Source organism: Choloepus didactylus, chromosome 4 (genome assembly GCF_015220235.1).
Source record: "Choloepus didactylus isolate mChoDid1 chromosome 4, mChoDid1.pri, whole genome shotgun sequence".
NCBI classification, from domain to species: domain Eukaryota; kingdom Metazoa; phylum Chordata; class Mammalia; order Pilosa; family Megalonychidae; genus Choloepus; species Choloepus didactylus.
The window spans coordinates 106,114,868-106,141,110 of NC_051310.1; the positions used below are offsets into that span (position 1 = coordinate 106,114,868).

The following is a 26,243-nucleotide window of genomic DNA, read 5'->3' on the forward strand; positions in this document are numbered from 1 at the left end:
GTCGATGCGAGGATATTTGTCATGTGTCCTTCCGCCGCGGAATGTAGTCCTACCCCAAAAGGGCAACCTGACGGCGCGTTCCGCTTCGGCTGCACTTCTTACTGAAGGTGTCTGAGCCCGGCAAGGACGCGGAGGGGCGGGTCCAGAGTGCCGGGAGCCAGGATTGGGTGAGGGGCGGGGCGGCGGAGGGATTGCAGCGGCTCTGTAGTCGTGATAACCTTGAGGCTCAGGCGTGTGGTTCCCGCATAGGAGCGACGCGTCCAGACTTCCCACACTTGTGCGTTTGCAGCGCAGCCAGAGCAGGACCTCCGGGAGGTGAGCAGTGGGAAAGACTGGGCAGTCCGTCCCCATCTCGGGCGCGTCCACGCGGCCAGTGCGGAATCCTGGCCCGCCTCTCCACTCAGGCCATCCCTACAGGGGCGGCTCGGGATCCTGAGCATCTTGGACCTGGCTGGGGTCGGAGAAAGGAGAAAGAATACTTGCGCCCTAGGGCCTGCTCTTCAAAGACCCAGCTCGCAATGCTTCTTAAATCAGATGGGTCAGCCGGCCCCTGTCATCCCACTCTCGTTCTGGTCCTGTCCTTTCCTTCCTGTTCCTCCTCAATCTGGTTCCATCCTCGCCTCTCTTTTCTTACTCCCTCCTAATCTGATGCTTTCCTCGCCTTGCGCTTCTCCCCCACCCGCCACATCCTACTCCCATGTTCCCCTCTCTACCCTTGCCCCTTAATACTGGTCCCATTGCCCCCCTCATTCGATGCTTTCCTCGTAACCGTCTTCCTTATGTCCCATCTCTGTCCCTCCTCCATTTAGATTCCGTCTGCTCTTCCCGCGTCCTTGGCCCCTCGTGTCTAATCCTTCCCCTATTCATATCCTGGATCCCACCTCTCCCGCCACCCCGCCCTCCCCGCTTCTCCCCTACCCCCCATTTTGGTCACGTCCGCTTCTGCTCATCCCTCTCCTCCCTCATTATGCCCAGGTCTCCGCCCTTTCCCCTCCATTTTGGTCGCGTCCACGCCCCCTCCGTTCTGGTCACGTCCGCTCTCTTCTTCCAGGTTCCCCATCTCAGTCTTGTCCTCCTTCATCCTGGCCTCCCCCACCCTCAGGAGTCGACGGCCCGTGTCCCTGGCGGGAGGTAGTGGGTCACCGCCTACTACTGAAGTGTAGTGGTCTGCGGGCTGAGTCAGCTGTGCAGCCTGGAGGACTCAGAGCGGCCTACGGGATGCCGGGCTCCCTGGTGGGGATGCAGCGGCGGCCCGGGGCGCAGCTAGAGGATTATGTAACCCTACCCCGCAGCAGGGGAAGAAGTGACGGTTCCTTCTGTGGCAAGTTCCTGTTTGTGCCGTCCTAAATTCCATGGGGTCGCCTGCGGGGACCTGGAGCTCCGCGCGGGCCCTTGCGCGGCAGTGGGGGTGGGCAGGGGTGCTGCAGGAAGTCTGCTATGCGGCGCGCCCTCCGGTGGGGGGCGAGGCGCGCCACGCGGCTCCATCTCGCCGGGGTGAGGCTGCACGTAGCGGCCCTGTGCCCGGGACCTGTCCCTCCAGATGGCTCGCAGTGCTGGGCCCTTACGGGCCAAACCTAACCGCCCACCCGGGAAGCTGCCGGATGCTTCTCCATGGTCTCTTCGCATTCTAGGCACTCACGCTGTTCCTTGTGTCTGCTTCACGTTCCTTAGCAAATGCTCCCAGATTGTAGAATGGGGAGGCCACGGGGTGAAGGTGAAGAAGGTTATGCGAGAGGAGAGGGGAATTTGAAGAGCTGAGAGCCGCGTTTTGTGTTCCCTCAATAAAAACTTGTGCCAAGGGCTGTTTCGGGGAGGGGGTTGGTATGCGGGAGGAGATCCGGAGGACCAGAACTGTTACAGCCTCCAGAGTTCACAATCCAAACAGAGAATACCTGTTACTTTCATCACGGTAAGTGCTATGAGGAAGGTACTAGCTTCGTGCTGGAGGCAGAGAGGGGCAGGATGCCCACAAAGTGGCAGCCACATTGGATTTGAAGCAAGGAAATCACCTTCTAGTCTGAAGGTTATTTAAAGACCCAATCATAGAAGGGTCTCCCTTGACTTCTTATGCATCTTCTCCAAACCCAGAACATTTATCATTCCAGCTTCCAACCCCATGTGTGTAAAATGAGCCTGGTAATTCCAGTCGCAATGAACAGAGACATTGGTGAGCTGTAGAGAAGAAAACAGGCTTTAGAATCAGATGTGACTTAATAGCATAGATGACTGAGGGATTCAGCCTCTGGGCCTCAGTTTCCTATATGTAAATGGGAGTAATATTTTTTCACGATTGCTGAAAGGATTGATTTTTACACACACCTACTAGTATATATGTAAGCAAAGACCCAGTGCAGTGTCTAGGATGTAGTACATACTGCAAAAATGGCAATTGATAAAATCTTATCTCTTATGAGATGTCCAGGAGAAATGCCTCCAAATTCATGTATTCTTTTGGTCACTGAGCACAATTGCTTAATCCATAATTGAGCATATGAAGGCCTGGACATCTCAATACATCTCTCTGCCATACCCAAACACATACTCACAGTTAATCTTCCAGAGTCAGGATCTCTAAATGCCAGAAATCTCCTGGAAACCAGTACCCGGAGGAATCCTTGTACATTGTTTACAAAGTAACTAATAATGTTACTTTGCAAATCTCTGCTGGCAACCTGGGCTCTTGGGTCTCCTGAGAGATCTCTGGTCTAGTGAACTTCTAGACCAGCTGTTGAAAGGAAGGCAGGGAGGGGGGCTGATTTCAGGTTTTGGTGTTTTGCTGTAAGAGTAGAAACAAACTTGCAACACCAAGACAGAAATCTTCAGATTCCAGTCCTTGCCTGTTCCAGGTGGGGTTCGGGGATTTAGTGCTCTGGGAGTAGGTATGAAGCTAAGAGTTGAGGCAGGGATAGCTGCCTCCTGTTGGCAGTACTGAGGGTGTGGCCACTCCCTAGGGTACAGAGGAGGGACCTAGGTCAGGACTCCCTCTGCAGCAGCATTGTTAGCAAATAATTTGCCTCCTGGTTGTATGAGGGTGCTGTTGGTAATACAGTAGGGCTGTTCTGAGGGGAAGGGTATGTAACCCATAGTCAGATCTGTGGGAGGGGGGTTGTGGGTGGGTGGGTGAAGGTTCTGGGGGGAAGATGGCTCAACCTTTCAACCTAGCTGCTTTTGAAAGAATTCTCCTCATTGGGTGAGTGGGGAAACTGCATTGCGGTACTTGCAGCCTTAAGAAGTCCTCTCTCTGTCTTCAGTAGTCAAATAATGAAGTATGCGTTTTTGCCAAATAAAAATGTCTCGACTAAGTGAAAAATTGTTGGGCCAGATCCCCAGGCTCTCTACTGGCTTTTAAGAGCTTAGGTGCAGAGTGTCAGAGCCATGTGTCCAGGTGATGCAGTCTGCCTGCATTCCTGAGCCGCCTTTGGTGGGCATGGCAGCCTCTCAGTGGGTTATCCTTTGAGCACAGGGGCTGTAGTGGACATCAGTAATGAGGTAGAGAAGGAATGTCCTTGAACACATTTTTGAGTTACTGACTTGAGCCAAAATGTATAGACATTAGTCTCCTTCTGCCTAACACAGCAGCTCTCATTTTAAGCATTGCTTTAGAAATAAATTATTTTAGCTGTTGAGTTTATAGTTTGCCGAGGAGCATTACTGGGGCTTTAAGAACTGCAACTCCAGTGACTTGGCAAATTTGGTAGCTGTGACTCCAAACAGCTAGTACCTTATGGGAGTTGCCTTGAATATTGTGACATTAATGTGGGGTCACAGGAAAAGGCATTCTCTTACTTAAAGCTGTTTTATTACCTAATGTTGAGGCAAAGAAAGAAATGAGGAAACGGTTATGGGCAGGAAAGTAGAAAAATAGATGCAGCCCTTGCATTGCAAACTGATAATTACTTGATTTTTAATTTATTTTGTTTCAGCTTTTATGGAGGCAAGTCAGGATATGTTATCTTGGCCAAGAGCTAGGACTGAGATCAAAGTAGAGGAAAATGATGCATTTGACATTATTGGTACTTCTGAATCACTCCAAATGCCTGCAGTCAAATCCCAATCAACTGGTACACCACAAGGATGAGTTGTCCCGTGAGCAGTTTTACTGCAACCTTGTTAAGGATCTTTGTGAAATGCATTAAGTAATTTATTTCATAAAAGGTCTTATGGGACCTTGAGTCATCACCTTCTGCATCATTGTGGTACAGATAGGAGTAGAGCTAAGTGACTGAATTTATGAAGCCCTTTCTTAATACTGCAGTGCTTTTGGGGAGCTTGCATTTTTCACCAACATCCAGACCAGACTGGCTAATTGACTAGTCTGATGATTTGGGGCTTTGTTAAAGAAGCTGTTTGGGGAGGATGAACAGCATGGATGGTGGGATGCAGTCTCTTGCAGGGTCTTTTGGCCTGGTTTGGCTGCTCAGCTCAAGGAACCGGTGGGGTCGCCAAGAATGCATTACCGCCCCTGCAGGGGTATGTGCCTGGCTGCACGTAGGAGAGCCAGGCTGCAGTACCTCTGGTGGCCACCGAAACTCCCTCTGTCCCTGCCCCCTTCTTGTCTATAAACAAAGCTCCCTGGAAGCTCTAAGCCTTTCTTTAACTGACCCCAGCAAGCTGTGTTTGGAAGTCAGGCAGAGGCTGGGGAGGGGATGGAGGGCTGCCCACACCAGTTGGTTTAGGGCAGTGAGATTGTTGCTCATAGCTGCTGGTTACACTTGGAATCAAAAACATTATTTGAAGAGAGCACATAGTGAACACCTTTAATTGACATACAGATATTTCTTTAACTTTAAACAACTGGTGTCTCCGGAGATAGTTGCAAAAGAATTACTTGGTCACCTGAGTCACAGCCATGGCATATAGGACAAAACGTGTTAGCCATTCCCCATTTTGGAGGAAATCAGGAATTTTGAGTTAAGAGGTAGAGAAGAAGCTGTATGTACTACTAGAAACTTCTAAACAAAACTATCCTGGTATCCCTCTTTTGTTACTAACATTAAAGAACAGACTAACAAATGGTCACCCATTGGAGTGGCAAACATTTTAAAAGCCTGACAATATCAAGTGTTGGCAAAGGTGAAGTAAAGGATTGATACAACTGCATTGGGAAGCAAATTCGCAATAGATAGTAAAATAGAAAATATATTCCATGATCCAGCAATGCCATTTCTAGGTGTATAAAAGCTCACACATACACAAGAAGACATGTACTAGGAGAGTTGTCATAATATTGATTGATACAGGGAAATTGGATTAATGGTGGGGGTGGGGTGGGGTGCTGGCCACCAGTAGGGTAATACATAACTAAAAAAATGGACTAGTTATATAATGGACTAGTATGGAAGTTAAAATGAATCAACTAGATCTATATAGCAAACTGGATGGGTGTTAATTATAGTGCTGAGTATAAAAAGCAGGTGATGGTGAGAAAATCAAAAACAAAACCAAAAAGCAAGTGATATATACAGTATATATTTAGAGTATTTTTAGAGAACACAACAATACCATAGTATAAATATAGATACACTGAACTGGAAAGATACAAAGTTCATGACAGTGGTAAAATTCATGATGGTATGGGAAGGTTAGAGGGTCTGAGGATGGAAGAAAAATGAACCTGTATAAAATTACATTTCTTGTTCTTGTTTTTTAAATATCTAGAGGAAAATATGACTAAGTGTTAATGGTCTGTTCTGGGTGGTAGAAATTATTTTTATTTCAAAACAAAACAAAATGGCAATTCTATGAAGGTCAATGTCAGAAGATGAGTCATACATCATACTAACTAGGTCAGTGCTGGGGGAGAGCTGACACTGCCAAAAAAACCCAACCCACTGATTCAGGACAGCTCCTCCTTTAAATGCTAAGCTACTGCCTCCCTTTCTTGAGGCCATCACCTGCCTTGGTTGCATCTAACTTGGGAGGGCCCTAAACCAGGGTCCCAAGTCCCTTGTTACTTCCAGAATGGGTATTATGCCTAAAAGGCAGCCCAGAAGCACTGCCCAGCTTTTTAAGTTTAGTAAAGGAGGCTTAAACAAAGCAAAGCATAACAAAAGCTTCACTCAAACTTTCCTCCTTCAAGGTGTGAAACCAGTTCTCTGCTCTAAGCATCTAGGAGCCTGCCAGGAAATCCTAGGCATCTGAGGACATCAGGATTTCTCTGCATGAAGTTGAGTGATCCATTTGGGGCTAGGCCCATTTAGTATCAGCTTTTGTTCCCTATTCCACAATCTAGTTTGAAACAGGGCCTTAGGCTCCTGCTGAGGTTCAAGTTCTAGCCCTGAAGAAATAAAGGACCAAGGGAATTGTACTTGAAGCTACAAGTGGGGTTCATTTTGTTTTGTGTAGCCTGGTAACCAGCCTTTGCTTTTTGTTATGTGTCCTGCTGAGGGTAAAGAGTGGACTTTAGATTCAGAGCTTCATTTATCCTTCTTGCCCTCCCCTAGTATGCAGAACTCCCATTGGTATCTCTTTTTGTCATCATTAACTATACATGAGGCTCTTCTGGGCTAGCCATCACACATTTTGATCTTATTGCTGCCGTAGTCAGATTAAGGCCAGTGTTTGGAAATTCTGTTTCCCTATTCCATCAAGGAAAAGGATCACCAGCTCCTAGAGAGCAGGCTAATTTTAGTGCCGTATCCAGGATACTATGATGAAGACTTTCTCATGGATGCTGGAGTTCTGAAGATTTGGAAGTTGAAAGGCCTCCATTGCTTTCCTGGAGTCTTAAGAGGTGTATGTAGCACATGGCAAATTGGTGTCCCAGTGAGGAAGAAGAGGGAGCATCTGGTGCCATCTTGCTGAGTTGGGACCTGTGGTGAGGTTAGCATCAGAGCAAAACTGGTTCAAAGAAGCCCCAGCTGGTTAAACATTGACTTACTCAGGTGCAGGCTCATAGGCTGGGCTGGTTTATTAGGGCAGAATGATTTGGGGCTTTGTAAAAGAACTGGTGGAGTGAAGCATGAATCTTTCCCAGCGCAGCCTGACAACAGTACTTGGCTCTTTGAAGTGGAATATTGGGTATTTTTTCTATGATTTTATTTTTCCTTATTTCTGAGGCATGAGCAAAGAACTGTGTGGCACATGTGCAACTGAAATTTTAGAGAGCCCCTGAGGTGAGAAAAACCAGAGTAGAGGCACCAGGAGCTGTGCTGCGATTGTGCCCTCCCAACCTGGCAGTTGGGCTTAAAGCCTCTGAAGGTGTCTAGTTTCTCACAGAGGAGAAATGGCTCTGAGAAGGATCCTCCTGCAGGGGCTCAAGCTCCAGAATAAAGCTCCTGTACCTGGGCATGGTGTTTGCTGCTCACAGTGGATACACCAGGCCTACAGTGCTGGCTGCAAGTTGGCTCTTCATGTCTGTACCTCCCCAGGAGGAGGGTGCAGTAGTGAGTCAGACTGGCCCTGGCGGGTCTGCATGTCCTTGTGCTGGGGAGAAGAGCTTGTGGAGCACCTTGGAAACAGGCTAGAGAGCCCAGGCCCTCCGTGCAGGTAAGACAGGCAAAATGACCTGCCAAACCCTGGAGGCTCCAAGGCAGATCCTGAGGGAAGACCAAGTGACTGAGATCTCTGGCTTGGTGTAGGGGCTTTAAGGACATGTGAGATCTTGTAGGAGTCTTCACAGACTTGCTGACAGGCAAGCTTTTTTGATTGCTGGTATAAATCCACTACAATACCAAATAAATTTTCATTTCTCATTTGTGTACTTAATAACCTGGGTGAGTAAAAGATCAGAGCTTGTAGGCTTCAGGTTTAATTTGAGATGGTGAAGTAGTGTTTGTGTTTGAGGCCATGTATAATTTTAAGTGCTAATGACATCTCCTGGTCCTAGAGGTAGTGCTTCTGTACGAAAATCTCCTTGTCACAAAGATTTTGTTGTGAAACTTAAGGACAGACTAAACAGGAAAAAAGTGTGTCGGATTTGGGCATGTGACTAACAAGTTTTTGGTATAGAATTTTCCTATGGGCTGTTATTAACTTTTTCTTTTTTTGCTTTGAGGTTCTGACTGTCTCAAGGTATGACCTTCCTAAGCCAGTGACACTTGCCTACAATGCATTTGTAATCTAGGGCCTAGGATGGGAAGCTTGTCTGCTACATTTAAGCAGAGGATTCCCGAGATGAATACAGCAGTTGAAGAGCAATGGAACTGGGAGCTTCACATTTCCTTTAATTCCTCCCAACAGTATGCTTGTAAATATATCATTTTCAGAAAGGGTACACTTAAAAAATATTTAGTAACAGCAAATTTGTTAATACAGAGGGAAAAAAGTATACTGTAATCGACTGCCCAGATAACATGCTGTAATATTTTGGTATACTAACCTTTTATGTAATGTTTGGTTCTATGTCCCTCCCTCCCCCAACCCTCCAAAAAAAAAAAGAAAAAGAAAAGGGGGGCTGGGGGGATCGGGTTCTTATATAGAATAAATACAAGTACATTATCGGGGAAGCACCACCAGGGGAGCTAGGAAGAACTCACTGTTACCTGTGAATATTCAGTTATCAGTTTCTTGGTGTTTTCTTAGGAAGCTTCTGTGTTTTTGTTTGTAACATAGCTGAATCTCTAGGATCAGCTACCACCTGGATACCTGGTTGTTAAGGTAATTTCTCCATTACTCCAAAGAGCTTTAGGTTACACTCAGCTTTTACATTAATCCTTGTACAGCTCTCCAGGGCAAACTTTACTCAGCTCCGAGCGGTCTTTGCAAGTGGGGCCAAGGAGCCACCCTGAACCAAAAAAAGAGCATTATGTCACCGGAAGCCCAGACCCAGAGAACAAAAGGTATGACCTTGATAATCAGTGACCCTAGCTAGACCTTTCTAAGAAGGTCCCAATGTCTTGGGTTTAGGGCAGAGCCAGCTGATGATTTTTTAAAAAGAGTGGGATTTGTTACTCCAGCCCCCTCATTCAGGTATTACTTTGTTCACAATACAGTCCTGTAACTGGATAACTGTCTCTTCTTGGAGGCCACAGCAAGGCCTTTGTGTTCCAGTTGGCTTGCTGTGCTACCTTCAGTAATGCTCCTTCAACAGCCAGACTTACCTAAGTCTGCCTGGGTGCTCTAGTGGTATGTGAGTCCTTCCCCAGCAGTGATGCTGACAGTCTGGGTTGTGCTGTCAGTAATGCAGAGGCTCCTCAGATTTGGGGGTGGGGGTGTGAGGTATAACTGATTCAGACAAAGAGGCATGAAGTTGGACTGAAAGTTCATTCAGAAAACACTGGAGTGTCTCCAAGGGCTAGGGACTAGGAGATACAAAACCATTTTAAATGGGTCATGGAGAGCAAAGGGCTGACTGGTCATCTTGGTACCCAGCATGTGTTAGGGGTAGGAAATGCATGTCGACATGAACAGTGCATTTGCCATGTGGAATGGTTAGCCAGTTTCTTATTTCCCCATTTTTTAAGTTTTAGATTCTGTAGTTGGGCACTTCTAGCCATCAATATTCAATAACCAACAGATGGTTATTAGCACTTGGTTCCAAATCTCCTTAGGATTTTACCAGACCTTTTTGGAGATGGCAGAGTTCTGGATTTAGATGCATTCTCTACTCAAGCCCTCCAGAGAGGCCACAACGTCGAGGATGGAGGTGGATAAAGAGTTAGGATCATATATGTGTGTGATGCTTTGATTTGGAATCCTCAGATTTAGGAGAACAGGAGGCAGAGCTAAAAGGGAACGTACCTTGAGCCTTGGCTGATGCACTCAGGATGAAGGGATTTTAGAAAGAGTAACCCTTGTTCTGAGCATTCAAGGAAAGGAGAAGCCTTGTGATAGGAGAAGAGTGTGGAGCCTTACTGGATGGTTCTTTGAACACTGCCAGGAAGCTTCTCCCTAAGTCTTTGTTTCTGATCAGCTAACTAACCGGCTGAGTAAGTTTGGTTGTAAGTCAGAAATGAAGAAAAGCGAGGGTCAGTAGGGGTAGTTGTTAGGATTGTGACCTGGGCTGCTTAATTACCTGGAAAGTGGAGTCTTTGTTACCTGGGGTGGTGTACTTGTCAGACCCAGGGAATTGGGATGCTGCATCAGAAAATCAGTCGAGGGGAAAAGATTTAACAAGCTACTTTAATTTCCTCACATTGCAACTATCCTGTTAATGTAGTTGTAATTTTAGAACCAGACAAGTGCCATTGTGGTTATCCTTGGCTGTGTACAAATTGCTTTGCATCTTCTAAATTCCTCCTGATCCAAAGTAGATGCGGTTTTTAGGTACAGTCTCCTAGATGAAAGAGTTAGTATTCAGACAAACAAAAGATGTAGTTCTGGGTAGACTTTGCTTTCTGTTGAGGGACTGGTTTTTGTTGCCTGTGAGTGGGCTGAGACCTACTCTTGGGCCCAGTGTGAGTTGAAGAAAGAACTCCAGGGATGCATGTGACACTCAGGGTTAGTGAGAACTTAGGACTCAGGCTAGGAAGATCGCCTGGCCAGTAGTTGTCTTCGTAACCAAGGGAAGGTTTGGGTGGGGATTTTAAAGAGGCAACGTGGGTGTCTCCCACTTGTACTCCCATAGCAATATGTTTATTGCTTCCAGATAACTTGTCATACAAAGATGTAGATTTACCAAGGTAACATAAACGTAGGAGTTGGTTATTTGCGTCGCTGGAAAATTGATTGCAGCTTCCTTTTGAGGGAGTTCTTTCAGTGCATGTAAAATGATGCTATTTTTATGGTTGGTAGGAAAAGCTGTCAAAAGTAGATGTCAGCCCAGGATAATGGAGTCCTGCCTGCTGTGGATGCCTGTGAAGTACGTGCAGTAGGGTGGGAGGTTTTATCTTGTTCCTTAAGGTCCTCTCCATTTGCTCATAGTTACTTGAGCCCTTTGTCCAACTCAGGGAGCATGCACATGACCAGAGCGTGTCTGGGATCCTTGTGGTTGGTGCACAAAGTGTGCTTATTGAGTAATGTGTAAGCAGGAGGCAGCTTCCTATGCTAAGCAGTATATTAACTACCCTGGGTGTGTCAGACTTATCACTTCTCTTCGATTCCCTGGATCCAGCACCTCAGGAACCATGTCGAAGGCCCATAGTGAAGCCGGGACTGCCTTCATTCAAACCCAGCAGCTGCATGCAGCCATGGCAGACACATTTCTGGAGCACATGTGCCGCCTGGACATCGACTCGCCACCCATCACGGCCCGGAACACTGGCATCATCTGTACCATTGGTGAGTGGGTGTGCCTCCCATGCCCCTTCTCAACAAGGGCTTCAGGTGGCAATGACTGTTTCTTTCCTGAAAAGAACTAAATGTTCTGGCAAATCTGGATGCTGAACAAGATGGTATACAGATTATTAGGGGACTTCAGATAATAGAAAGTTGCAATAAAGGATTAGAATGCTTCATATTTTCTGCTAAATGCAAAATTTAGAGGGTCTCTTCCTTAGTAGATTTTTGTAGGGTCATCTCCCAGGAGACCCTCCAGGAAAGATCTTTTTGACATGCTTTGTGCAATCAAGTTTCTGTGGTTGGGGCATCTGGCTGGGCTTTGTAAGAGCAGAGGGTTGGCCAAGCCATACCTAGGCGCTTTCCTAACTTAGATGGGAGCCTGAAGATGAATAATTAACTCTTGTGGCTTTTAAAACTTTTTAAAAATAGGTCCAGCCTCCCGATCTGTGGAAATGTTGAAGGAGATGATTAAATCTGGAATGAATGTGGCTCGTCTGAACTTCTCTCACGGAACTCATGAGGTGAGCCTCATCTGGGCAGTTTGGCAGCTTGAGCTGCTTGTAGGGATTAGGGAGGGGATGCGGTGTTCATTTTGTCACAGTGGACTAGGCATGTACAAGTCTGAGTTTAATAGCCAGTGGGAAGATTGTCTTTAATAGACCATCTCTACTCTTCTTTCATCTTCCCCAGCCACCTCAACTGGCCAAATCAGAGTAAAGAAAATGCCTACCCTATGAGGTTGAGTGATGTGGGGTTGCCCTCTGGCATTTGGAAGCTGTTGTTAAATTTAGATTAAACATAAAGTTTCAGAAATACAAACCAAGAGGTGAATTCCTGCTTTCTGGAAATATGAGACTCTTCATCTTGGATTCCCCAACCCAAGTTCCATGGACAACCTATGGTCCGGCAGGCAGCTGGTCTCCAAATGTCATGGTGGGGGCTGACCTAATTCAAAGGGACTGTGCCCAGCAGGTTAAGACACATCCCTGTTGACATTCCGTAATTTTCCAAAGGCAGGGAGTCCTCAGCAGGAGGCACTAGGAATTACTGCAAGCATTAGCTTAGTCCAGAGAGAAAATGAAAAAAAAAAACAGTGAAGAACAGTTCATTATTGATCCCTGCTGCTGGAGTGTGCAGGGAAAGGAGCAGAAATAGACTTTAAGAACAAGATGACCTTTAACCAGGCCTTATGTCCCCTTTTGTGCAGTAAAATAACACCGCACAGCTCTGAAATGGCAAGGGCTAGGGATCGCTGCTGCACCTGCTTCTGGGGGTTAGGGCAGAGGAGGGTAGGAGCCTGTGGGACTGGCTCAGGAATTTTTGCTTTTTAAACTACATGAATCATTTGGGGAATATCTGTGCTCTTATTCCAAGATTAGATCTGTGATAAAAAACCAAGCCTCTGTTACAGTTTTATTTTGAGGTTTTAGAACAGGATGAGGTTGATCCTGGGCTTAGGGTTTTTTAAAACTGAGCTGGCATTGTTGTCATTATGTAAGATAATATAGTGTATATGGGAAATCTATTTTCTGCATGATTTTCCTGTAAATCTATAATTTGTTTAATAAATTATATTAATATAAAACTGTTTTAATTTGGCCATGTGACAGGGCTCTTATTTCATATATACCTTAGACTATGCACTTTTGACTGGGGCTCAGGAGGGGGTTACCCAACTCTGAACAATTTTAAATACTCTTCTGAAGGGAAAATTGAAATTGCTTTCTCTCTCACTCTGATAAGAGTGACATCCACAGCTTTGGCACCCTGTCTCTAGCTCCCACTGTTGGCAGTTGACATGGGTGAGATATGTACTTGCTGAATGTGTGATCCAACAATGCCATGTTGACCAGAAATACTGACTTTTAAGTAACTTAAATTTAGAACTTTCCACAAGGACAGCATTGATTGATACCACTTGATAAATCATAATCATAGTGGAAGCCCTCCCAGAAATGTGCCCCCAAAAAAGAATATAGGAGATTTGAATAATAAATACTTAATGATCAGATTGATAGTGTATAATACATGATTTTACATCCCTAAGGCCCAACGTACATATTTACAACATTCATGGTTACAAAAATATATCAGACCACCAAGAAAATCTCAAGTTTCATAAAATAGAAATTATAAAGACTACATTCTCTGGCATAATTTTTTTTTTAATGGAAATTAAGAACACAGTCTAAAATAGTAATCAGGAAAACTTTGACTTAAATGTGCTTAACAGAGAGGAAAAGTTTGAAAATAAATGAAGTAATTAACTCAGAAAACTAGAGAAAACAAAATAATATAAAAAGTGAAAGGAAAGGAGTTGATTTAAAAGCATATCTGAATGAAATAGAAAATAGATTTGGCAAATTAAGCCAGAAAGCCAATGCTCTGGGGAAAAAAATATTAAAACAAACCTTGGAAAACCTGAACAAGAATAAAAGGTTGACTAGAAAAGGGAAAACTTCCTACAGATTAGAAGAGAGTTAGAAAAGTAATAGAAAGACTTATGATTTATTTCCTATGACTCAAGATGAAATTGACCATTTTCCAAGAAAAAATATTCAATAAGTAGAAAATAAGAATAGGCCAATATCTATAAGAAATTGAAAAAGTATAACTGTAAAACCTAGCCCCTCTCAGAACACCAGGTCCAGGTGATATTAGTGGCTGAATTCCATCTCCCCTTCAAGGAACAGATAAATCCTTTGTTACACTACTTCATAGCCTAGAGAAATATAGAAATCTTCCACATATGTTCTTTGAAACCAACATACCCTGAGAATAAGATCAGACAAGAACATTAAGAAAATCAGACAGGTTAACACTAAAGGTTGGTTAGTACTAGACCAGTCTGACTTAGGAAAAGGAGGTACAACTAATAGTCCAAATCCAGTAGCGTATTAAAGGAATTTAATGATTCTTGACCAAATAGATTAACTATTCTAGGAACACAAGGTTCCATGTTGGGAATAAATGGGGTGGTCATTGTAATATAAGATGATGATAATAACAGCTAACATTTATGATATAATTACCATGTCCATGAGTCTGTTCTAAGCACTTTATATATTATTTTTACTCTTCACAGCAAGGAAAAAGGCATTTGACAATATTCAACATTTATTCCTTTAAAAAAAAATCTTTGCATGCCAGCAATACAAAGAAACCTTCACAACTTAACTTAAATAAGGGCATCCACCAAAAAACAAAAAAAAACAACAAAAACAATGCCAAAAGTCTCTCATTATACAGTGTAACAAAATTAGAGGCTGAGAATTTTCAGATAAAAGTTTCAGGCAACATCATCATTGGGGATTAGACTGATCCCTGCTGTCCTCCCTGCAAGCAGGTGAGCAGGCACAACTGCTAGCTGGTGCTGCTCTCCTGGACCGTGGTGATTAAAACAAACCTTGGGGAAACCTGGCCAAGATTAAAGGACAAGGCCCACAAAGTGCTGGCTTAGGTGCCCTGTTATCAGCAATGTCATATTGATTGCAGTAATCTTTTTAACAGCAGGAAATGAAAAAAGAGAATAGGCTTCAGAGAGGACTGAAGACAGGATTTGTTGGAAGTGAGGAATAGCAAAGAAAAATCAGTTCAGAGAAAGTCATTACCACTTTGCCTAGTCCGTTTTCCTCAATAATCAGCTTGTGAAACCAGGTTTTCATGGTCTTTGCAAAGTATTGAATTGTATTTGGAATCGACAGAGTAAAAGCTCTCAGAATTACCAAATCTATCAGAATTTAGATCTTTTACCCCATTTGTCTGCTTTGTTTGCTGAAGGCACACAAGCTTCCTTTATGCTGAGAGGTGTTTGCACCCATGCCTTCGATGGTTTTGGTGACAATGTTCTGAAATTTTCCTATGATATACCGTTAGAGTGAGTGACTACTACAGAAGTGGGTTTGAAGCCAAGGAGGTTGAAATTATCATATAGAGGGCACTAAGGCTGTGTGGTTCAGTGGCTTAGTTGCTGTGAAGTTCTAGAACATCCGCAGGCCTTTCCTGAGCTTCAGGGCAGGGTAACCAGGGCTGGATCCTGCCTTGTCATCATCTTTTCTTTTCCCCCAGTACCATGAAGAGACCATCAGGAATGTGCGTGCAGCCACAGAAAGCTTTGCTTCTGACCCCATTCTCTACCGGCCAGTTGCTGTGGCCCTGGACACCAAAGGACCTGAGATCCGAACAGGGCTCATCAAGGGCGTGAGTGTCCTGGGGACTCGTGAGAGGGAAGGGCCAGGAGGCAGTGGGCCCCAAAGACTGTCCTGCCTGGATGCCACATTCCTCAGAGTTTAGGTCTACAAGTGAGAGTTTTATTCATCACTTTAAAATATGTTGATTTGGTCCACTTTGCTAGGAAATGGCACAATAAAAGAACCTTTATTTCTAGCTGAGATTTGAGCATTGTTCTCTGGAGGAGAGAGCTTTTTTCTATTCCTGCAGGTAGGGCCTGGCTTCTGCAGTTCACACTCACAGCTTATTCTTGTCCATAGAGCGGCACTGCTGAGGTAGAGCTGAAGAAAGGAGCCACTCTGAAGATCACTCTGGATAATGCGTATATGGAGAAATGTGACGAGAATGTCCTATGGCTGGACTACAAGAACATTTGCAAAGTGGTGGATGTGGGCAGCAAGATCTATGTGGATGATGGACTTATTTCTCTGCAGGTGAAGCAGAAAGGTCTGTACAGTACTATAACTCATTATTCTCAAAAACAGACTAGTCTAGCTTAATCTCATTCCTCTGGCTCAAAGAACATATGAAAGGTTTTATTTGTATCCATCATCACGACTTTGGGTGCTCTGCTACTTCCTCTGGTGTCCCTGGGAGTGATGGCTAATATGTAAGTGCCAGGCGCTATTCTAAGCATTTTACATGATAATTCATTTACATTTTAAACAACCTTATGAATAGGTAAAACAACCTTATGAGTAGGTATTATTAACCCTGAGGAGTCTGAGGCACAGAGAGGTTAATTGACTTGTCCAAGTAGTGGAGTTGAGATTTGAACTCTGGTGAGATGGCCCCAGAGTTCACAATGTGCTCCCTCCCAGTCTACTGGGGAGAAGGACAGTCTGTTTCCTGGCTCCCACCTTCCTGTTGAGGAGATATGCTTCATTGCTCTGTCTCCCTACCTACTCCCTATTGCACAGGTCCTGATTTCCTGGTGACGGAGGTGGAAAATGGTGGCTCCTTGGGCAGCAAGAAGGGTGTGAACCTTCCAGGGGCTGCTGTGGACCTGCCTGCTGTGTCAGAAAAGGATATTCAGGATCTCAAGTTTGGGGTAGAGCAGGACGTGGATATGGTGTTTGCGTCTTTCATTCGCAAGGCATCTGATGTCCATGAAGTCAGGAAGGTCCTGGGTGAGAAAGGAAAGAACATCAAGATAATCAGCAAAATCGAGAATCACGAAGGAGTTCGAAGGTAAGTGTTTGTCCCTTAGTGTCCACACTGAAGCTTATGGTCTCCTGGTCTTCACTTAGAAAGAGAAAGAGCAGTTGTCTTGATCAGACTAGGTCTAGGGTGGTCCATTCAGCTTTCCATAGGAAAGCATGTGCTGCTTCTTCAGGCTCAGATTGCCGCAGCTCAGCTTAACTGCTTCTCCAGTGATCACAAGGTAGGGCTGATAAGTAGGGTCAGCTTGGTGACATCTGTTTCTTTTTGGCCCCCCTGCTAGAAACACAGCCCAATGATGCTGAAAATGCAGACCTGCTCATGTGTGTTAGAAGTGTGCCTGAGGAAGATGGGAAGAGTAGTACCCTGCACCCACTGTTGTGACTTTGCTGTCCTTAGCTTTGTGGAGATATCCTTTGTATCATGCAATTTGGGGTCCTCTCCTCTGTCATCCTAATAAGTCATGGGTGCATGCTGACTTTGGTCCTCAGCTAAGCAGTTACAGGTCCTCTTGCCTTCAGCAAAATGGAGGAATCACCTCCCCTGTCCTTCCTTCCCTTCAGTGAAGTCCAATGCTATATGTAGGAAGCCCAGCAGGTAGAACTCTTGGCCCACTTTGGAGGGATTAGGTAGCTGGTTTGCTTTTCCACCTCCATGGTGTCATGGATGACTGTCCTGACATGAAGACATCTGAGAGAATCCCAGAAAAACTTCTTAGTTGCTGTAATTGTGGCCCTTATTCAGTATACCCACTCTCTTTCTTACTATCCTTGTCAGGTTTGACGAGATCCTGGAGGCCAGTGATGGGATCATGGTGGCTCGTGGTGATCTGGGCATTGAGATTCCTGCAGAGAAGGTCTTCCTAGCTCAGAAGATGATGATTGGGCGGTGCAACCGAGCTGGGAAACCTGTCATCTGTGCCACCCAGGCATGTGCACCTCCTTGCCTTCACATATGCACACTCACATGCTTGCACAGGAAAGCTATCTTTAGTCTCTTCCTACAGACCCTACCCCACATAACCCACAGATACTCCCCTTCCCTTTCACACACACCTATACAAAGCCATACTCTACACATGCCTTCTATCCAGGTACACTTGTAGTCATTTGTCTCTGAAGACAGGCCAGGTCTCTGTAAGGCTCTTTTCCCTCCCAGATGCTGGAGAGCATGATCAAGAAACCTCGCCCTACCCGGGCTGAGGGCAGTGACGTGGCCAATGCTGTTCTGGATGGAGCCGACTGCATCATGCTGTCTGGAGAAACAGCCAAAGGGGACTACCCTCTGGAGGCTGTCCGCATGCAGCACCTGGTGAGTTCTAAGGGTGTGTTCCATTTCCCAGGTTGGGTTTGGGGCTGGAAAATAAGCTCTGGCACAGAGAAATACTTTATAGGCTCTTCTGCATTCTTGTACCCACAATCTTTGATTATCCTCAAAGATATAGCAACAAGAATGAACAGGGGTTGTGCTGAGGCGTGGAGGGTCAGTAGGCAGCTCCTGTTCTATCCTGTCTTTCCCGCCCTCAACCGTTCTCCTGTTTCCTTCTGCTGGAGGCTTCCTCCTTCATCAAACATAGCATAATATTGCTTAACTTTCACTTCTGGTTTCAAGGTTGTGAATTCTTCCTTTGACTCAAGTCCTGGGATACTTGTACAGTCAAAGGATGCTTTGGATCTCTTCCCTCTGGACAGTCCAGTGGGTCTGAGTGCCTCTTCCCTGTTCTGAAAAAGGCCAAGGGCTCCTGCTCCCAAGTTCCCCCTTTGGCTTCCAGATTGATTCCCCACCTGTCCCACAGACAGGTGTTTCCCGCAGGTGCCTCTGTGGGCCTGCATGGTGCTGACTGTGAGTTGTATGGTGCCTGTAACAGGATTTGCTTTGCTGTGCCATTGGGATGCAACTGCTATGCTCACCCAGACCAAAAAGTGGGGCTTAGGTGACTGCCAGGAGGTCCACAAGTAGAGACAGATGGTAGGTTGGCTGGAACTGGATAGCCCTGGAGTGAGAGCACCTGGAGGAGTCACCTCAGTGACTCCTTTTTGTCCCCCAGGATGCTAGTTCTTCAAGGTTCTTTGGCTTGGCATCATCCCACTGCCTGGCTCCTTCTTTGGGTTGGAAGCTCAGTTCCTCTGCCTTGTCTGTTCTTGCTGTAGAGGTTACTAAAGAGTGAATTCAAGGATCAGTTATCAGGGTTACTTATGTCTAGTAAAATGAGTGCTGCAAATTAACTTTATCACAGTAGTCCTAGGTCAGTCCAAAAGATTTAGCTCAGTGAACTTTCCTCTTATCCTGAGATGGTTTTCTTTAACGTTCCTATTCCCTTTCCAGCCACAAAGTATTCCATGTCCTTTGTGTGCCCCTCCCACTCCCAAATTTAAAACAATAAAAAAAATTGGACTCTTTCACTTTCTATGTGTCCAATTATTGGGCCGAAACTGCTTCCAGAGAAGACATGTCGTTTGTATTTAACACTTTTTCAGTGGTGAACTAAGTTCATAAAGATGTCCTTGGCATCCTGGGTTGATTTCCCCATATTGAAATCAGTAGAGGCCAGTTCCTTTCCTAGATGCCTGTGGATCCTGGCGCTGGCTGATAAGTCACCCCATTCATTTAATATGATTGCTTTTCTGATGCCCAGGTACTCTTGGTTTGTTCTCACTGAAGCTCCAATGGAGGGAAAGTACTTTCTCTGTCCAAGGAGACAGTGACCCTTATACTAGTCACATCTAGAGTAGCTAGATGCCTTGATGGGTTTCTCTGTTTGCCTTGCTTAGTTGTGGGAAGGTAGATGATCTTGACTTGCTGAACCATTAAACCAGACAGATGGTGGGGCCTAGATATGTTTCACGGCAAGTTGTTTATCCCCTCTAGGCCTTATCTGTAAAATGGAAAAGATAGATATATTTAATTGTAGCGTTAGCATTAGTGGCTGCTATTATTATAGGTCTAAGTAAAAGTCCCTGTGTAGGATGATGTAACCCTCGCACCTTCCTCTCAGATAGATGTCACGCTGCTTTATAGATGAGAGTTACATGAAGATAAAACCTGGGTTGCAACTTAGTGCTCTGTTTAACAGCAGCTATGGACGGGTCTCCATTTGGGGTCTGCAGTGGGGTAAGAGACTTAAGATTCAGGGCTCTAGGCTCTGGATTCCATGTCTTTTCCTCCATTCCCCAGTCTGTCTATGATCAGACACCTTAGGGAGAACTGCTGGATTGGGTTGCATGGCTCTGCTCAGAAAAGAAAATTACTGGGTCTAGGCAGGGCTGTGGCTTCCCCTCTAGGCAGTGCAGCCTCTCCCCTCTGCCTCACCAGTTAACACAAGCAGAGCTGCTCCTCTTAACTGTTCATTGCTTTCTCTTGTGTCTAAATGAGATGCAGAAATGACCTATAACTGAGGGCTAGGCAGTATCAGGTATGGCTGTTTCCTGTTCATTTCCTTTGGGCTGCATACATTCCCTTCCTCCTGCAGAAAGTAAACCTTGAACCTAATAAGTCCTGCCACATATCTGCTTACACTGTCAAATTAATGGATGATGTTACTGATTCTTTCCTTACCCATCATTGTCTTAAGGTCTGGTAATTGCATTGTAACCCTCTGAAACTTAAATTTTCTTTCTAATTCTTGGTGTTATCTGAGTAGGTAGATTGTACTCAGTGGCTTTCTCATGGTTGAGAGAATCCTCATACTGTTTAATCATTAGATTCTTATCAAATGTCTTGTTATGCTTACCGCACGCTTCCATGGGCATCTATCTCTTCACATGGCTGTTCAGTGTGCCTCTCACAAGTTAGCCAGAGTTTTCCATCCTGCTTAGACCTCAGTTAAACCATGCGGCTTCAGCTTTGTCTGGCCTCAGATTTCCAGGGCTGCTCCATCAGTTTCCATGGCAAACCTTTGGAAAGACTTGTAAGCATCCCTGAGCCTTCAGCCACACAAACACTCAGTGTGTGCATGGAAGGCAGCCTTGCGGTAACCAACCAGCCATGTGAAGAGGGCAGGCCCGTTCCTTCCTGTAAGTGTGTCATGAGGCGGTGTGGTCAAGTCCTCGGCCAGGGAGTGGCCTGGGCTCAGCCTGGGCATGTTGGCATGCCAAGGTGCTGGAGCCTTTTGCCACATTGTCTCCCTCTACCACCACCCTGAGTCAGAAAAATCCTTCCAGAGCGGAGGTTCTCCGATCAAAAGCCCCTTCCTCCTGTATTGGAGGGGAAGCCACTGCACTTAAGGCTTGACATCTTCCACCACTCCCTGAGCTGTTGGCTTTCATCACCCTGCCTCTTTATATCTCTGTGAAGGACAGATTTAGCCAATTAACCTAAGGTTACTTTCCTCTCTGATTAATTCCCCATTCTGTCTTTCCATGTGTGTCTCTCATGTTTTTTCCCTCCTTCCTTCCTCTTCTTTGCCTCCCTTCCCCTCTAAACCTTGCAGATAGCTCGTGAGGCTGAGGCAGCCATGTTCCACCGCAAGCTGTTCGAAGAACTTGTGCGCGCCTCAAGTCACTCCACAGACCTCATGGAAGCCATGGCCATGGGCAGCGTGGAGGCTTCTTATAAGTGTTTAGCGGCAGCTTTGATAGTTCTGACGGAGTCTGGCAGGTAGGGCCCTAAGGGCAGGTAACGCTGTGTAGGTTAACCAGCCTTTTGCTCCACCTGCTTGAGGAAGAGACAGCCCGGGTCCAGCCTGCACCTGGGGCCTTGGCTCAGAACCCTTTCTCTCATCTGCAGGAAGACAGTCAGGGAGGTCATAGCAGGGCAGGACCACAGGGTCCTTTGGTGTGGCAGGCACAGCAGATGCCACAGGCACCTGGTGAAGGACTGGTCCCTGGGAGCCTTAATCTTTCTCAGCTCAGAATCTCCAGTGATGAGGCTCCTCTTGGCCTGTGGACCCAGGGACATGTTCCTCCCCATCTGTCTGTGTGACTCGTTCCCTCCCTCCGCCACTCTGACAAAGCTCCGTCCCCTTCTCGTCCCTCTGGACGGATGTTGCTCCCCTAGATTGCCCGTGAGGCCGAGGCCGCCATCTACCACTTGCAATTGTTTGAGGAGCTCCGCCGCCTGGCGCCCATTACCAGCGACCCCACTGAAGCCGCCGCCGTGGGTGCCGTGGAGGCCTCCTTCAAGTGCTGCAGTGGGGCCATAATCGTCCTCACCAAGTCTGGCAGGTAGGAGGTGGCAGTGGCTCCCTGGGGATGCCTGGCTCAAGTGGCACCTTTCCTCTGGGGGTCCTGGGAGCAGTATGTTGAACAGTGCTCAGGTGGTGTGAGCCAAGGTAAGACCCCTCTGCCTGCCACCTGGACTCTGCAGGGAATGAGCTCCCCCAGGCCAGGACCCGGGAGAGAGCAGAGCCCCTTCTCTGGGCCCGAAGGCTGACTACAAGTGGGTATTTGATATTTAAAAGTTGTCCCTCTAAAAGTTAATCAGGTGTAGCGTATTCCATTTACTCTGTGCTCTTTAAAAATTTGGAGAACCTCGTCCACTGCCATGCTGTGTCCCCCATTATAGTACTCTGGTCTCCATCTGTCTTTGAACCCCAAAGACAAATGAGTTCTGGTCCAGGAAGGGTTGCCATGTCGTCTTGGTGACACTCTGGCTGTGATGCAATGCAGCCAGGCCCAGGGACTGCTAGGCTCATGCTTGGCTCAGTACCACGGCCTCAGACTAGAGATCCCTTCTGTTTTAGTTTCCTGGCTGCTAAAACAAATACCGTACAATGAATTAGCTTAACATTAGGAATTTATCTACTCATAGTTCCAGAGACTGGAAGACTTAAATTTTTCCTGGAGTTGGTATCTTCTGGCTGGCTGGAAGTCTCTGGGGTTCCTTGGCTCTTCTGTCACATTCTTCTCGGGGCCTCTTGACTTCCAGATACTGGCTGCTCAATCTGACTTTCCATTGCTCTAGTAATCAGGATTAGAGCCCAACCTTATTCAGTCAGGCCACACCTTAACTAAAGTCTTTTACAACCTGTCCAAACAGGGGTGCACAATTCAATCCACCACACCTTCCTAGCCTGGGACAATGAATTACTTCCATTCCCCTAGTTGGGGATTGTGTTCTTCCTCATTCCTGCCTACAAGGGTGGCAAGAGTTTTCTGGAAGAGGAAGGTGGGGAGCAGCGGCAGGTGGGGCTGCCAAGAGAACCAGGACACAGACCTGGGCACATTCCCTCAGCAGAGGCTAAAAAGCCTCCCAATGCTGAATAAATAGCTCCAGCCATTAGAGTTGACCTTTGTGAAAAGGTCCAACCTTTGCTATTTGGCTATTTTTAGCTCTAGACTTCTGGGATTTCACTCTCAGCTGGTCCTGACTTCAGCAACTACTTCCTTCTGAAGGCCTTGCATGCTTAAGTTTCCCTGACACCTGTTGTGTCCTCATAGCCTGCCTTCTGGGCCCAGTTCCTTCTCCGGGCCGCTCTCCAACTCCTGAGAGAGGCCAGGGGCCACATATCTGCAACAACCACTGTCCACTATTCCAGGAGCACCCGGCATAGGGTTCTCAATCCCCTCCATTCCAGAAGCACCTCAACTGGTAGAGCAGCGCCCACACCAACTCTTCCACCTCCTGTTCTTGCATCCTAGTTAACACCCAGATTTCTCAGCCTCATTTAGATACTCAGGTTTGATTCTGTGACTTCATGCTCAGTTGCTGAGACAGTTTCAGGGACTTGGGGGTGGTGTGGGGTAGGGAGTTGGTGCAGAGGCTGGTACAGTTGGTTCCCAAGGGGGGCTGGATAGTTCTGCGCCTGTCTTTTGCAGATTTTGAGTCAGGTGCTATTCACATGCTGCTTGGCTTGCAGCTATTGCTGATAGCTAGAGAAATAGATGCTGGTGAGGTTAGGCCAGGCCTGCCTCCTTGCCAGAACAGAAAAGTTCAGGGTTGAGGGGTTCAGCCAGCCATTGGCCTTGTGGGTTCAGTGGGTGAGATTGACTGTGCTAGGTCAGAATGATCCTGGAGCCCTGGCTTGTGGGGACTGAGAGAGGGCAAGTGGGTAGCATAGCTCTGAAAGAGAGGTGTATACCTTGGAGGATACAGGATGAGGGGCTGCCCCCACCTTGATAGAGCCAGAACCTTCAGGCTGGCATAGTTGGTAGGATTAGAGGGTGAGTTATTGCTGAAGCAAAGCCATTGACCCTGAGGTGCTGGCTGGGAGGCTTCTGAGACACTGTTTAATGGCCTCTTCTGCCTGTCCCCATCCCACGTCAGGTCTGCTCACCAGGTGGCCAGATACCGCCCCCGTGCCCCCATCATTGCTGTGACTCGAAACCACCAGACCGCCCGCCAGGCTCACCTGTACCGTGGCATCTTCCCTGTGCTCTCTAAGGACCCTGTCCAGGATGCCTGGGCTGAGGACGTGGATCTCCGTGTGAACCTGGCCATGAATGTTGGTATGTGGCAGGGGGCCAGGGCCCCGGAGGGGTGGGAGTGCTTAGGCACTGCCCTCACTGGGATCCTGAAAGTTTGTAGGAATGGAAGGGGGAACCTACAGATTTAGGGGAGAGGGAGCCCTAGCTCACCACTCCTCACTAGGAATGGTCTCTGAATCCTCCTTTTCATTCCCTGAAGGGAAGAGGAGCCTTTGGGTTGCTGGGCTGAGCAGCTTAGTCCCTCTTTTCAGCCTGGGGCCCGAAGCAAGGAATAATCCTAGACAGTCAGGGTTGCTTATTCTTTGACATCTGCTCATTACTGAGTTTTTTTTAAATTGACCAGAGCTCCTGCACCATGGAGTAGCACACATACAGATTACGTACTGATGTGGCCTTTGTCCCTGTATAAGTGTAGGATGTCATGGGATGAGAGGAAACAGCTATCTCTGACCTTGGGCAAGGCTTTCCACTCCCTAAGGTATAAAAAGAATGATACCCAAAGGTCTCTGCCAACTTTGCCTGGCCCGTGAGGCTGGCGCCACCATGTGGTGTGAGAGAGTAATGGTCAGCCAGCCCTGCTCACTGCCTCTGACTGTGGGTGGAACAGTGGCCCATATGCCTTCCCTGCCCAGCTGGACTTTTACTCTTACTCACAGGTCTCTTCTTTTCTTCCAGGCAAGGCCCGGGGCTTCTTCAAGAAGGGAGATGTGGTCATTGTGCTGACCGGATGGCGCCCTGGCTCTGGCTACACCAACACCATGCGTGTAGTGCCTGTGCCCTGATGGACCTCAGAGCCCCTCCTGCAGCCCCTGTCCCACCCCCTCCCTCAACCCATACATTAGGCCAGCAATGCTTGTAGTGCTGACTCAGGGCTGTAGTGTGGCACCGGTGGGCTGGGACACCAGAGGAGAAGATTAAAGTCTCTGTGATGTGTGACTGTTTTTAGGCACTGCTTGGGTGGGGGTAGCCCAGAACCTGACTGCCCATCATGTACCCTCCACCCCCACCCCCAAGCAAGGGGAGAATGAAGGGCCAGGACCAGAGGCCCCAGGGCTTACTGTAAGAGGGCAACAGCTCCCTGTGCTTTCTGTACTTAATTGAGTTCCTGTAGAAAATGAATGCCCAGAGAACTCCCGATCCTGGCCAGGGGTCAGGAGACAACCAGCAAGGATAGGGCCTTAGAACATGGAGCATTGGTTCTGGTTTAAGCAGACTGACCCTGGCTCTTACTTGCTTCCCCAGCCCCCTCAGCCTGCCCACTCCCACCTTGTTTGTGCATTGTGCACTTCTGTTTTCCTGCACTAAGCTCAGCTGTTGCTGCAGAAAACACTCCTCCTTCCACTTTCCCCACTACTGCAGCCACTTCCAGGCCTGTTGCTATAGAGCCTACCTGTATGTCAATAAATAACAGCTGAAGCGCCTGTTTCCTGTCTTTTCTGCTGGGGAGGGGCCAAGGTGGTTGAACCCTGTTCTCTGAGCAGGTAAAAATGACCAGAGCCTTGTGCCCAGCAGTGGGTGCTAGGTGCTATTTAGGCCACATTCCATCCTGTCCATTTCTGGGGTGCAAAGATGCTGGGAAGGCAGTAGCTGACAAGGTTGGAAGTATTAACACCTGCCCCCCTCAGCTTCAGTGTCTTGGGGAGGTGGAGGTGTGAGGTAGCTGTGTCTCTTTGAAAGCTTCTGCAGCTAGGGAAAGTTAGTGTGACTACTTGGACCAAAAAATAAAGGGCAAGGACTAAGGCCCTCCTGCTTTGGTGGGTAAACCCAGGAGATGAGGTAGCCCTGCCCAAAACTCCCCTCAAGCCTTCCTGCAGTAGAGGAAGGAGCTGTAGAGTGAGATTCCTGTCTCAAAATGAGTCCAGGGCACCTGAGTTAGTCTGCTCCCACGTCCCAGAACAGTTGTGGGCCTGGGCTCTCCTGTTTTTTGTTTTGTTGTGGCTTGCTTTTTTTCCCCCCTTTTTGGAGAATTTATGGGTTTACAGAACAAACATGCATAAAGGACAGGGTTCCCCTACATCACCCCACCACCATCACCTTGCATTTTAAATTTTATTCTGTTACCATATGTACAATCTAACATTTCATCACAATTAGATATATATTTCAGTGCTGTTAATTACATTCACAATGTTGTGCTGCTCTTCACTGCCATCCGTTACCAAAGCATATCCATCATTCCAAATAGGAACACGACATTTTAAGCCTTAACTTCCCATTCCCTATCCCCACCTCACCCCCTGGTAGCTTATATTCTAGATTCTGACTCTCAAGTTTGCTTATTCTAATTATTTAGAATAATTAGAGTTTGCTCATTCTAGTTAAAACACT

The 26,243-nt window shown here is 46.8% G+C and overlaps 1 protein-coding gene across 2 annotated transcripts; it reads left to right on the forward strand.

Moving 5' to 3' along the window:
* Window positions 1-165: 165 nt before the first annotated feature.
* PKM (pyruvate kinase M1/2) lies at window positions 166-25,336 on the forward strand. Of its 2 annotated transcripts, none has more exons than XM_037833514.1 (11): window positions 166-315; window positions 10,994-11,160; window positions 11,590-11,681; window positions 15,229-15,360; window positions 15,651-15,837; window positions 16,311-16,581; window positions 17,329-17,479; window positions 17,710-17,862; window positions 20,981-21,147; window positions 23,755-23,936; window positions 24,591-25,336. In XM_037833514.1, the coding sequence occupies exons 2-11, from the start codon at window positions 11,007-11,009 to the stop codon at window positions 24,695-24,697; spliced, it is 1,596 nt and encodes a 531-aa protein (XP_037689442.1). In that variant the 5' UTR covers window positions 166-315; window positions 10,994-11,006; the 3' UTR covers window positions 24,698-25,336. The 2 variants fall into 2 exon arrangements, with proteins under 2 accessions (XP_037689442.1, XP_037689441.1); XM_037833513.1 differs by lacking the exon at window positions 20,981-21,147 and adding an exon at window positions 21,547-21,713.
* Window positions 25,337-26,243: the final 907 nt, after the last annotated feature.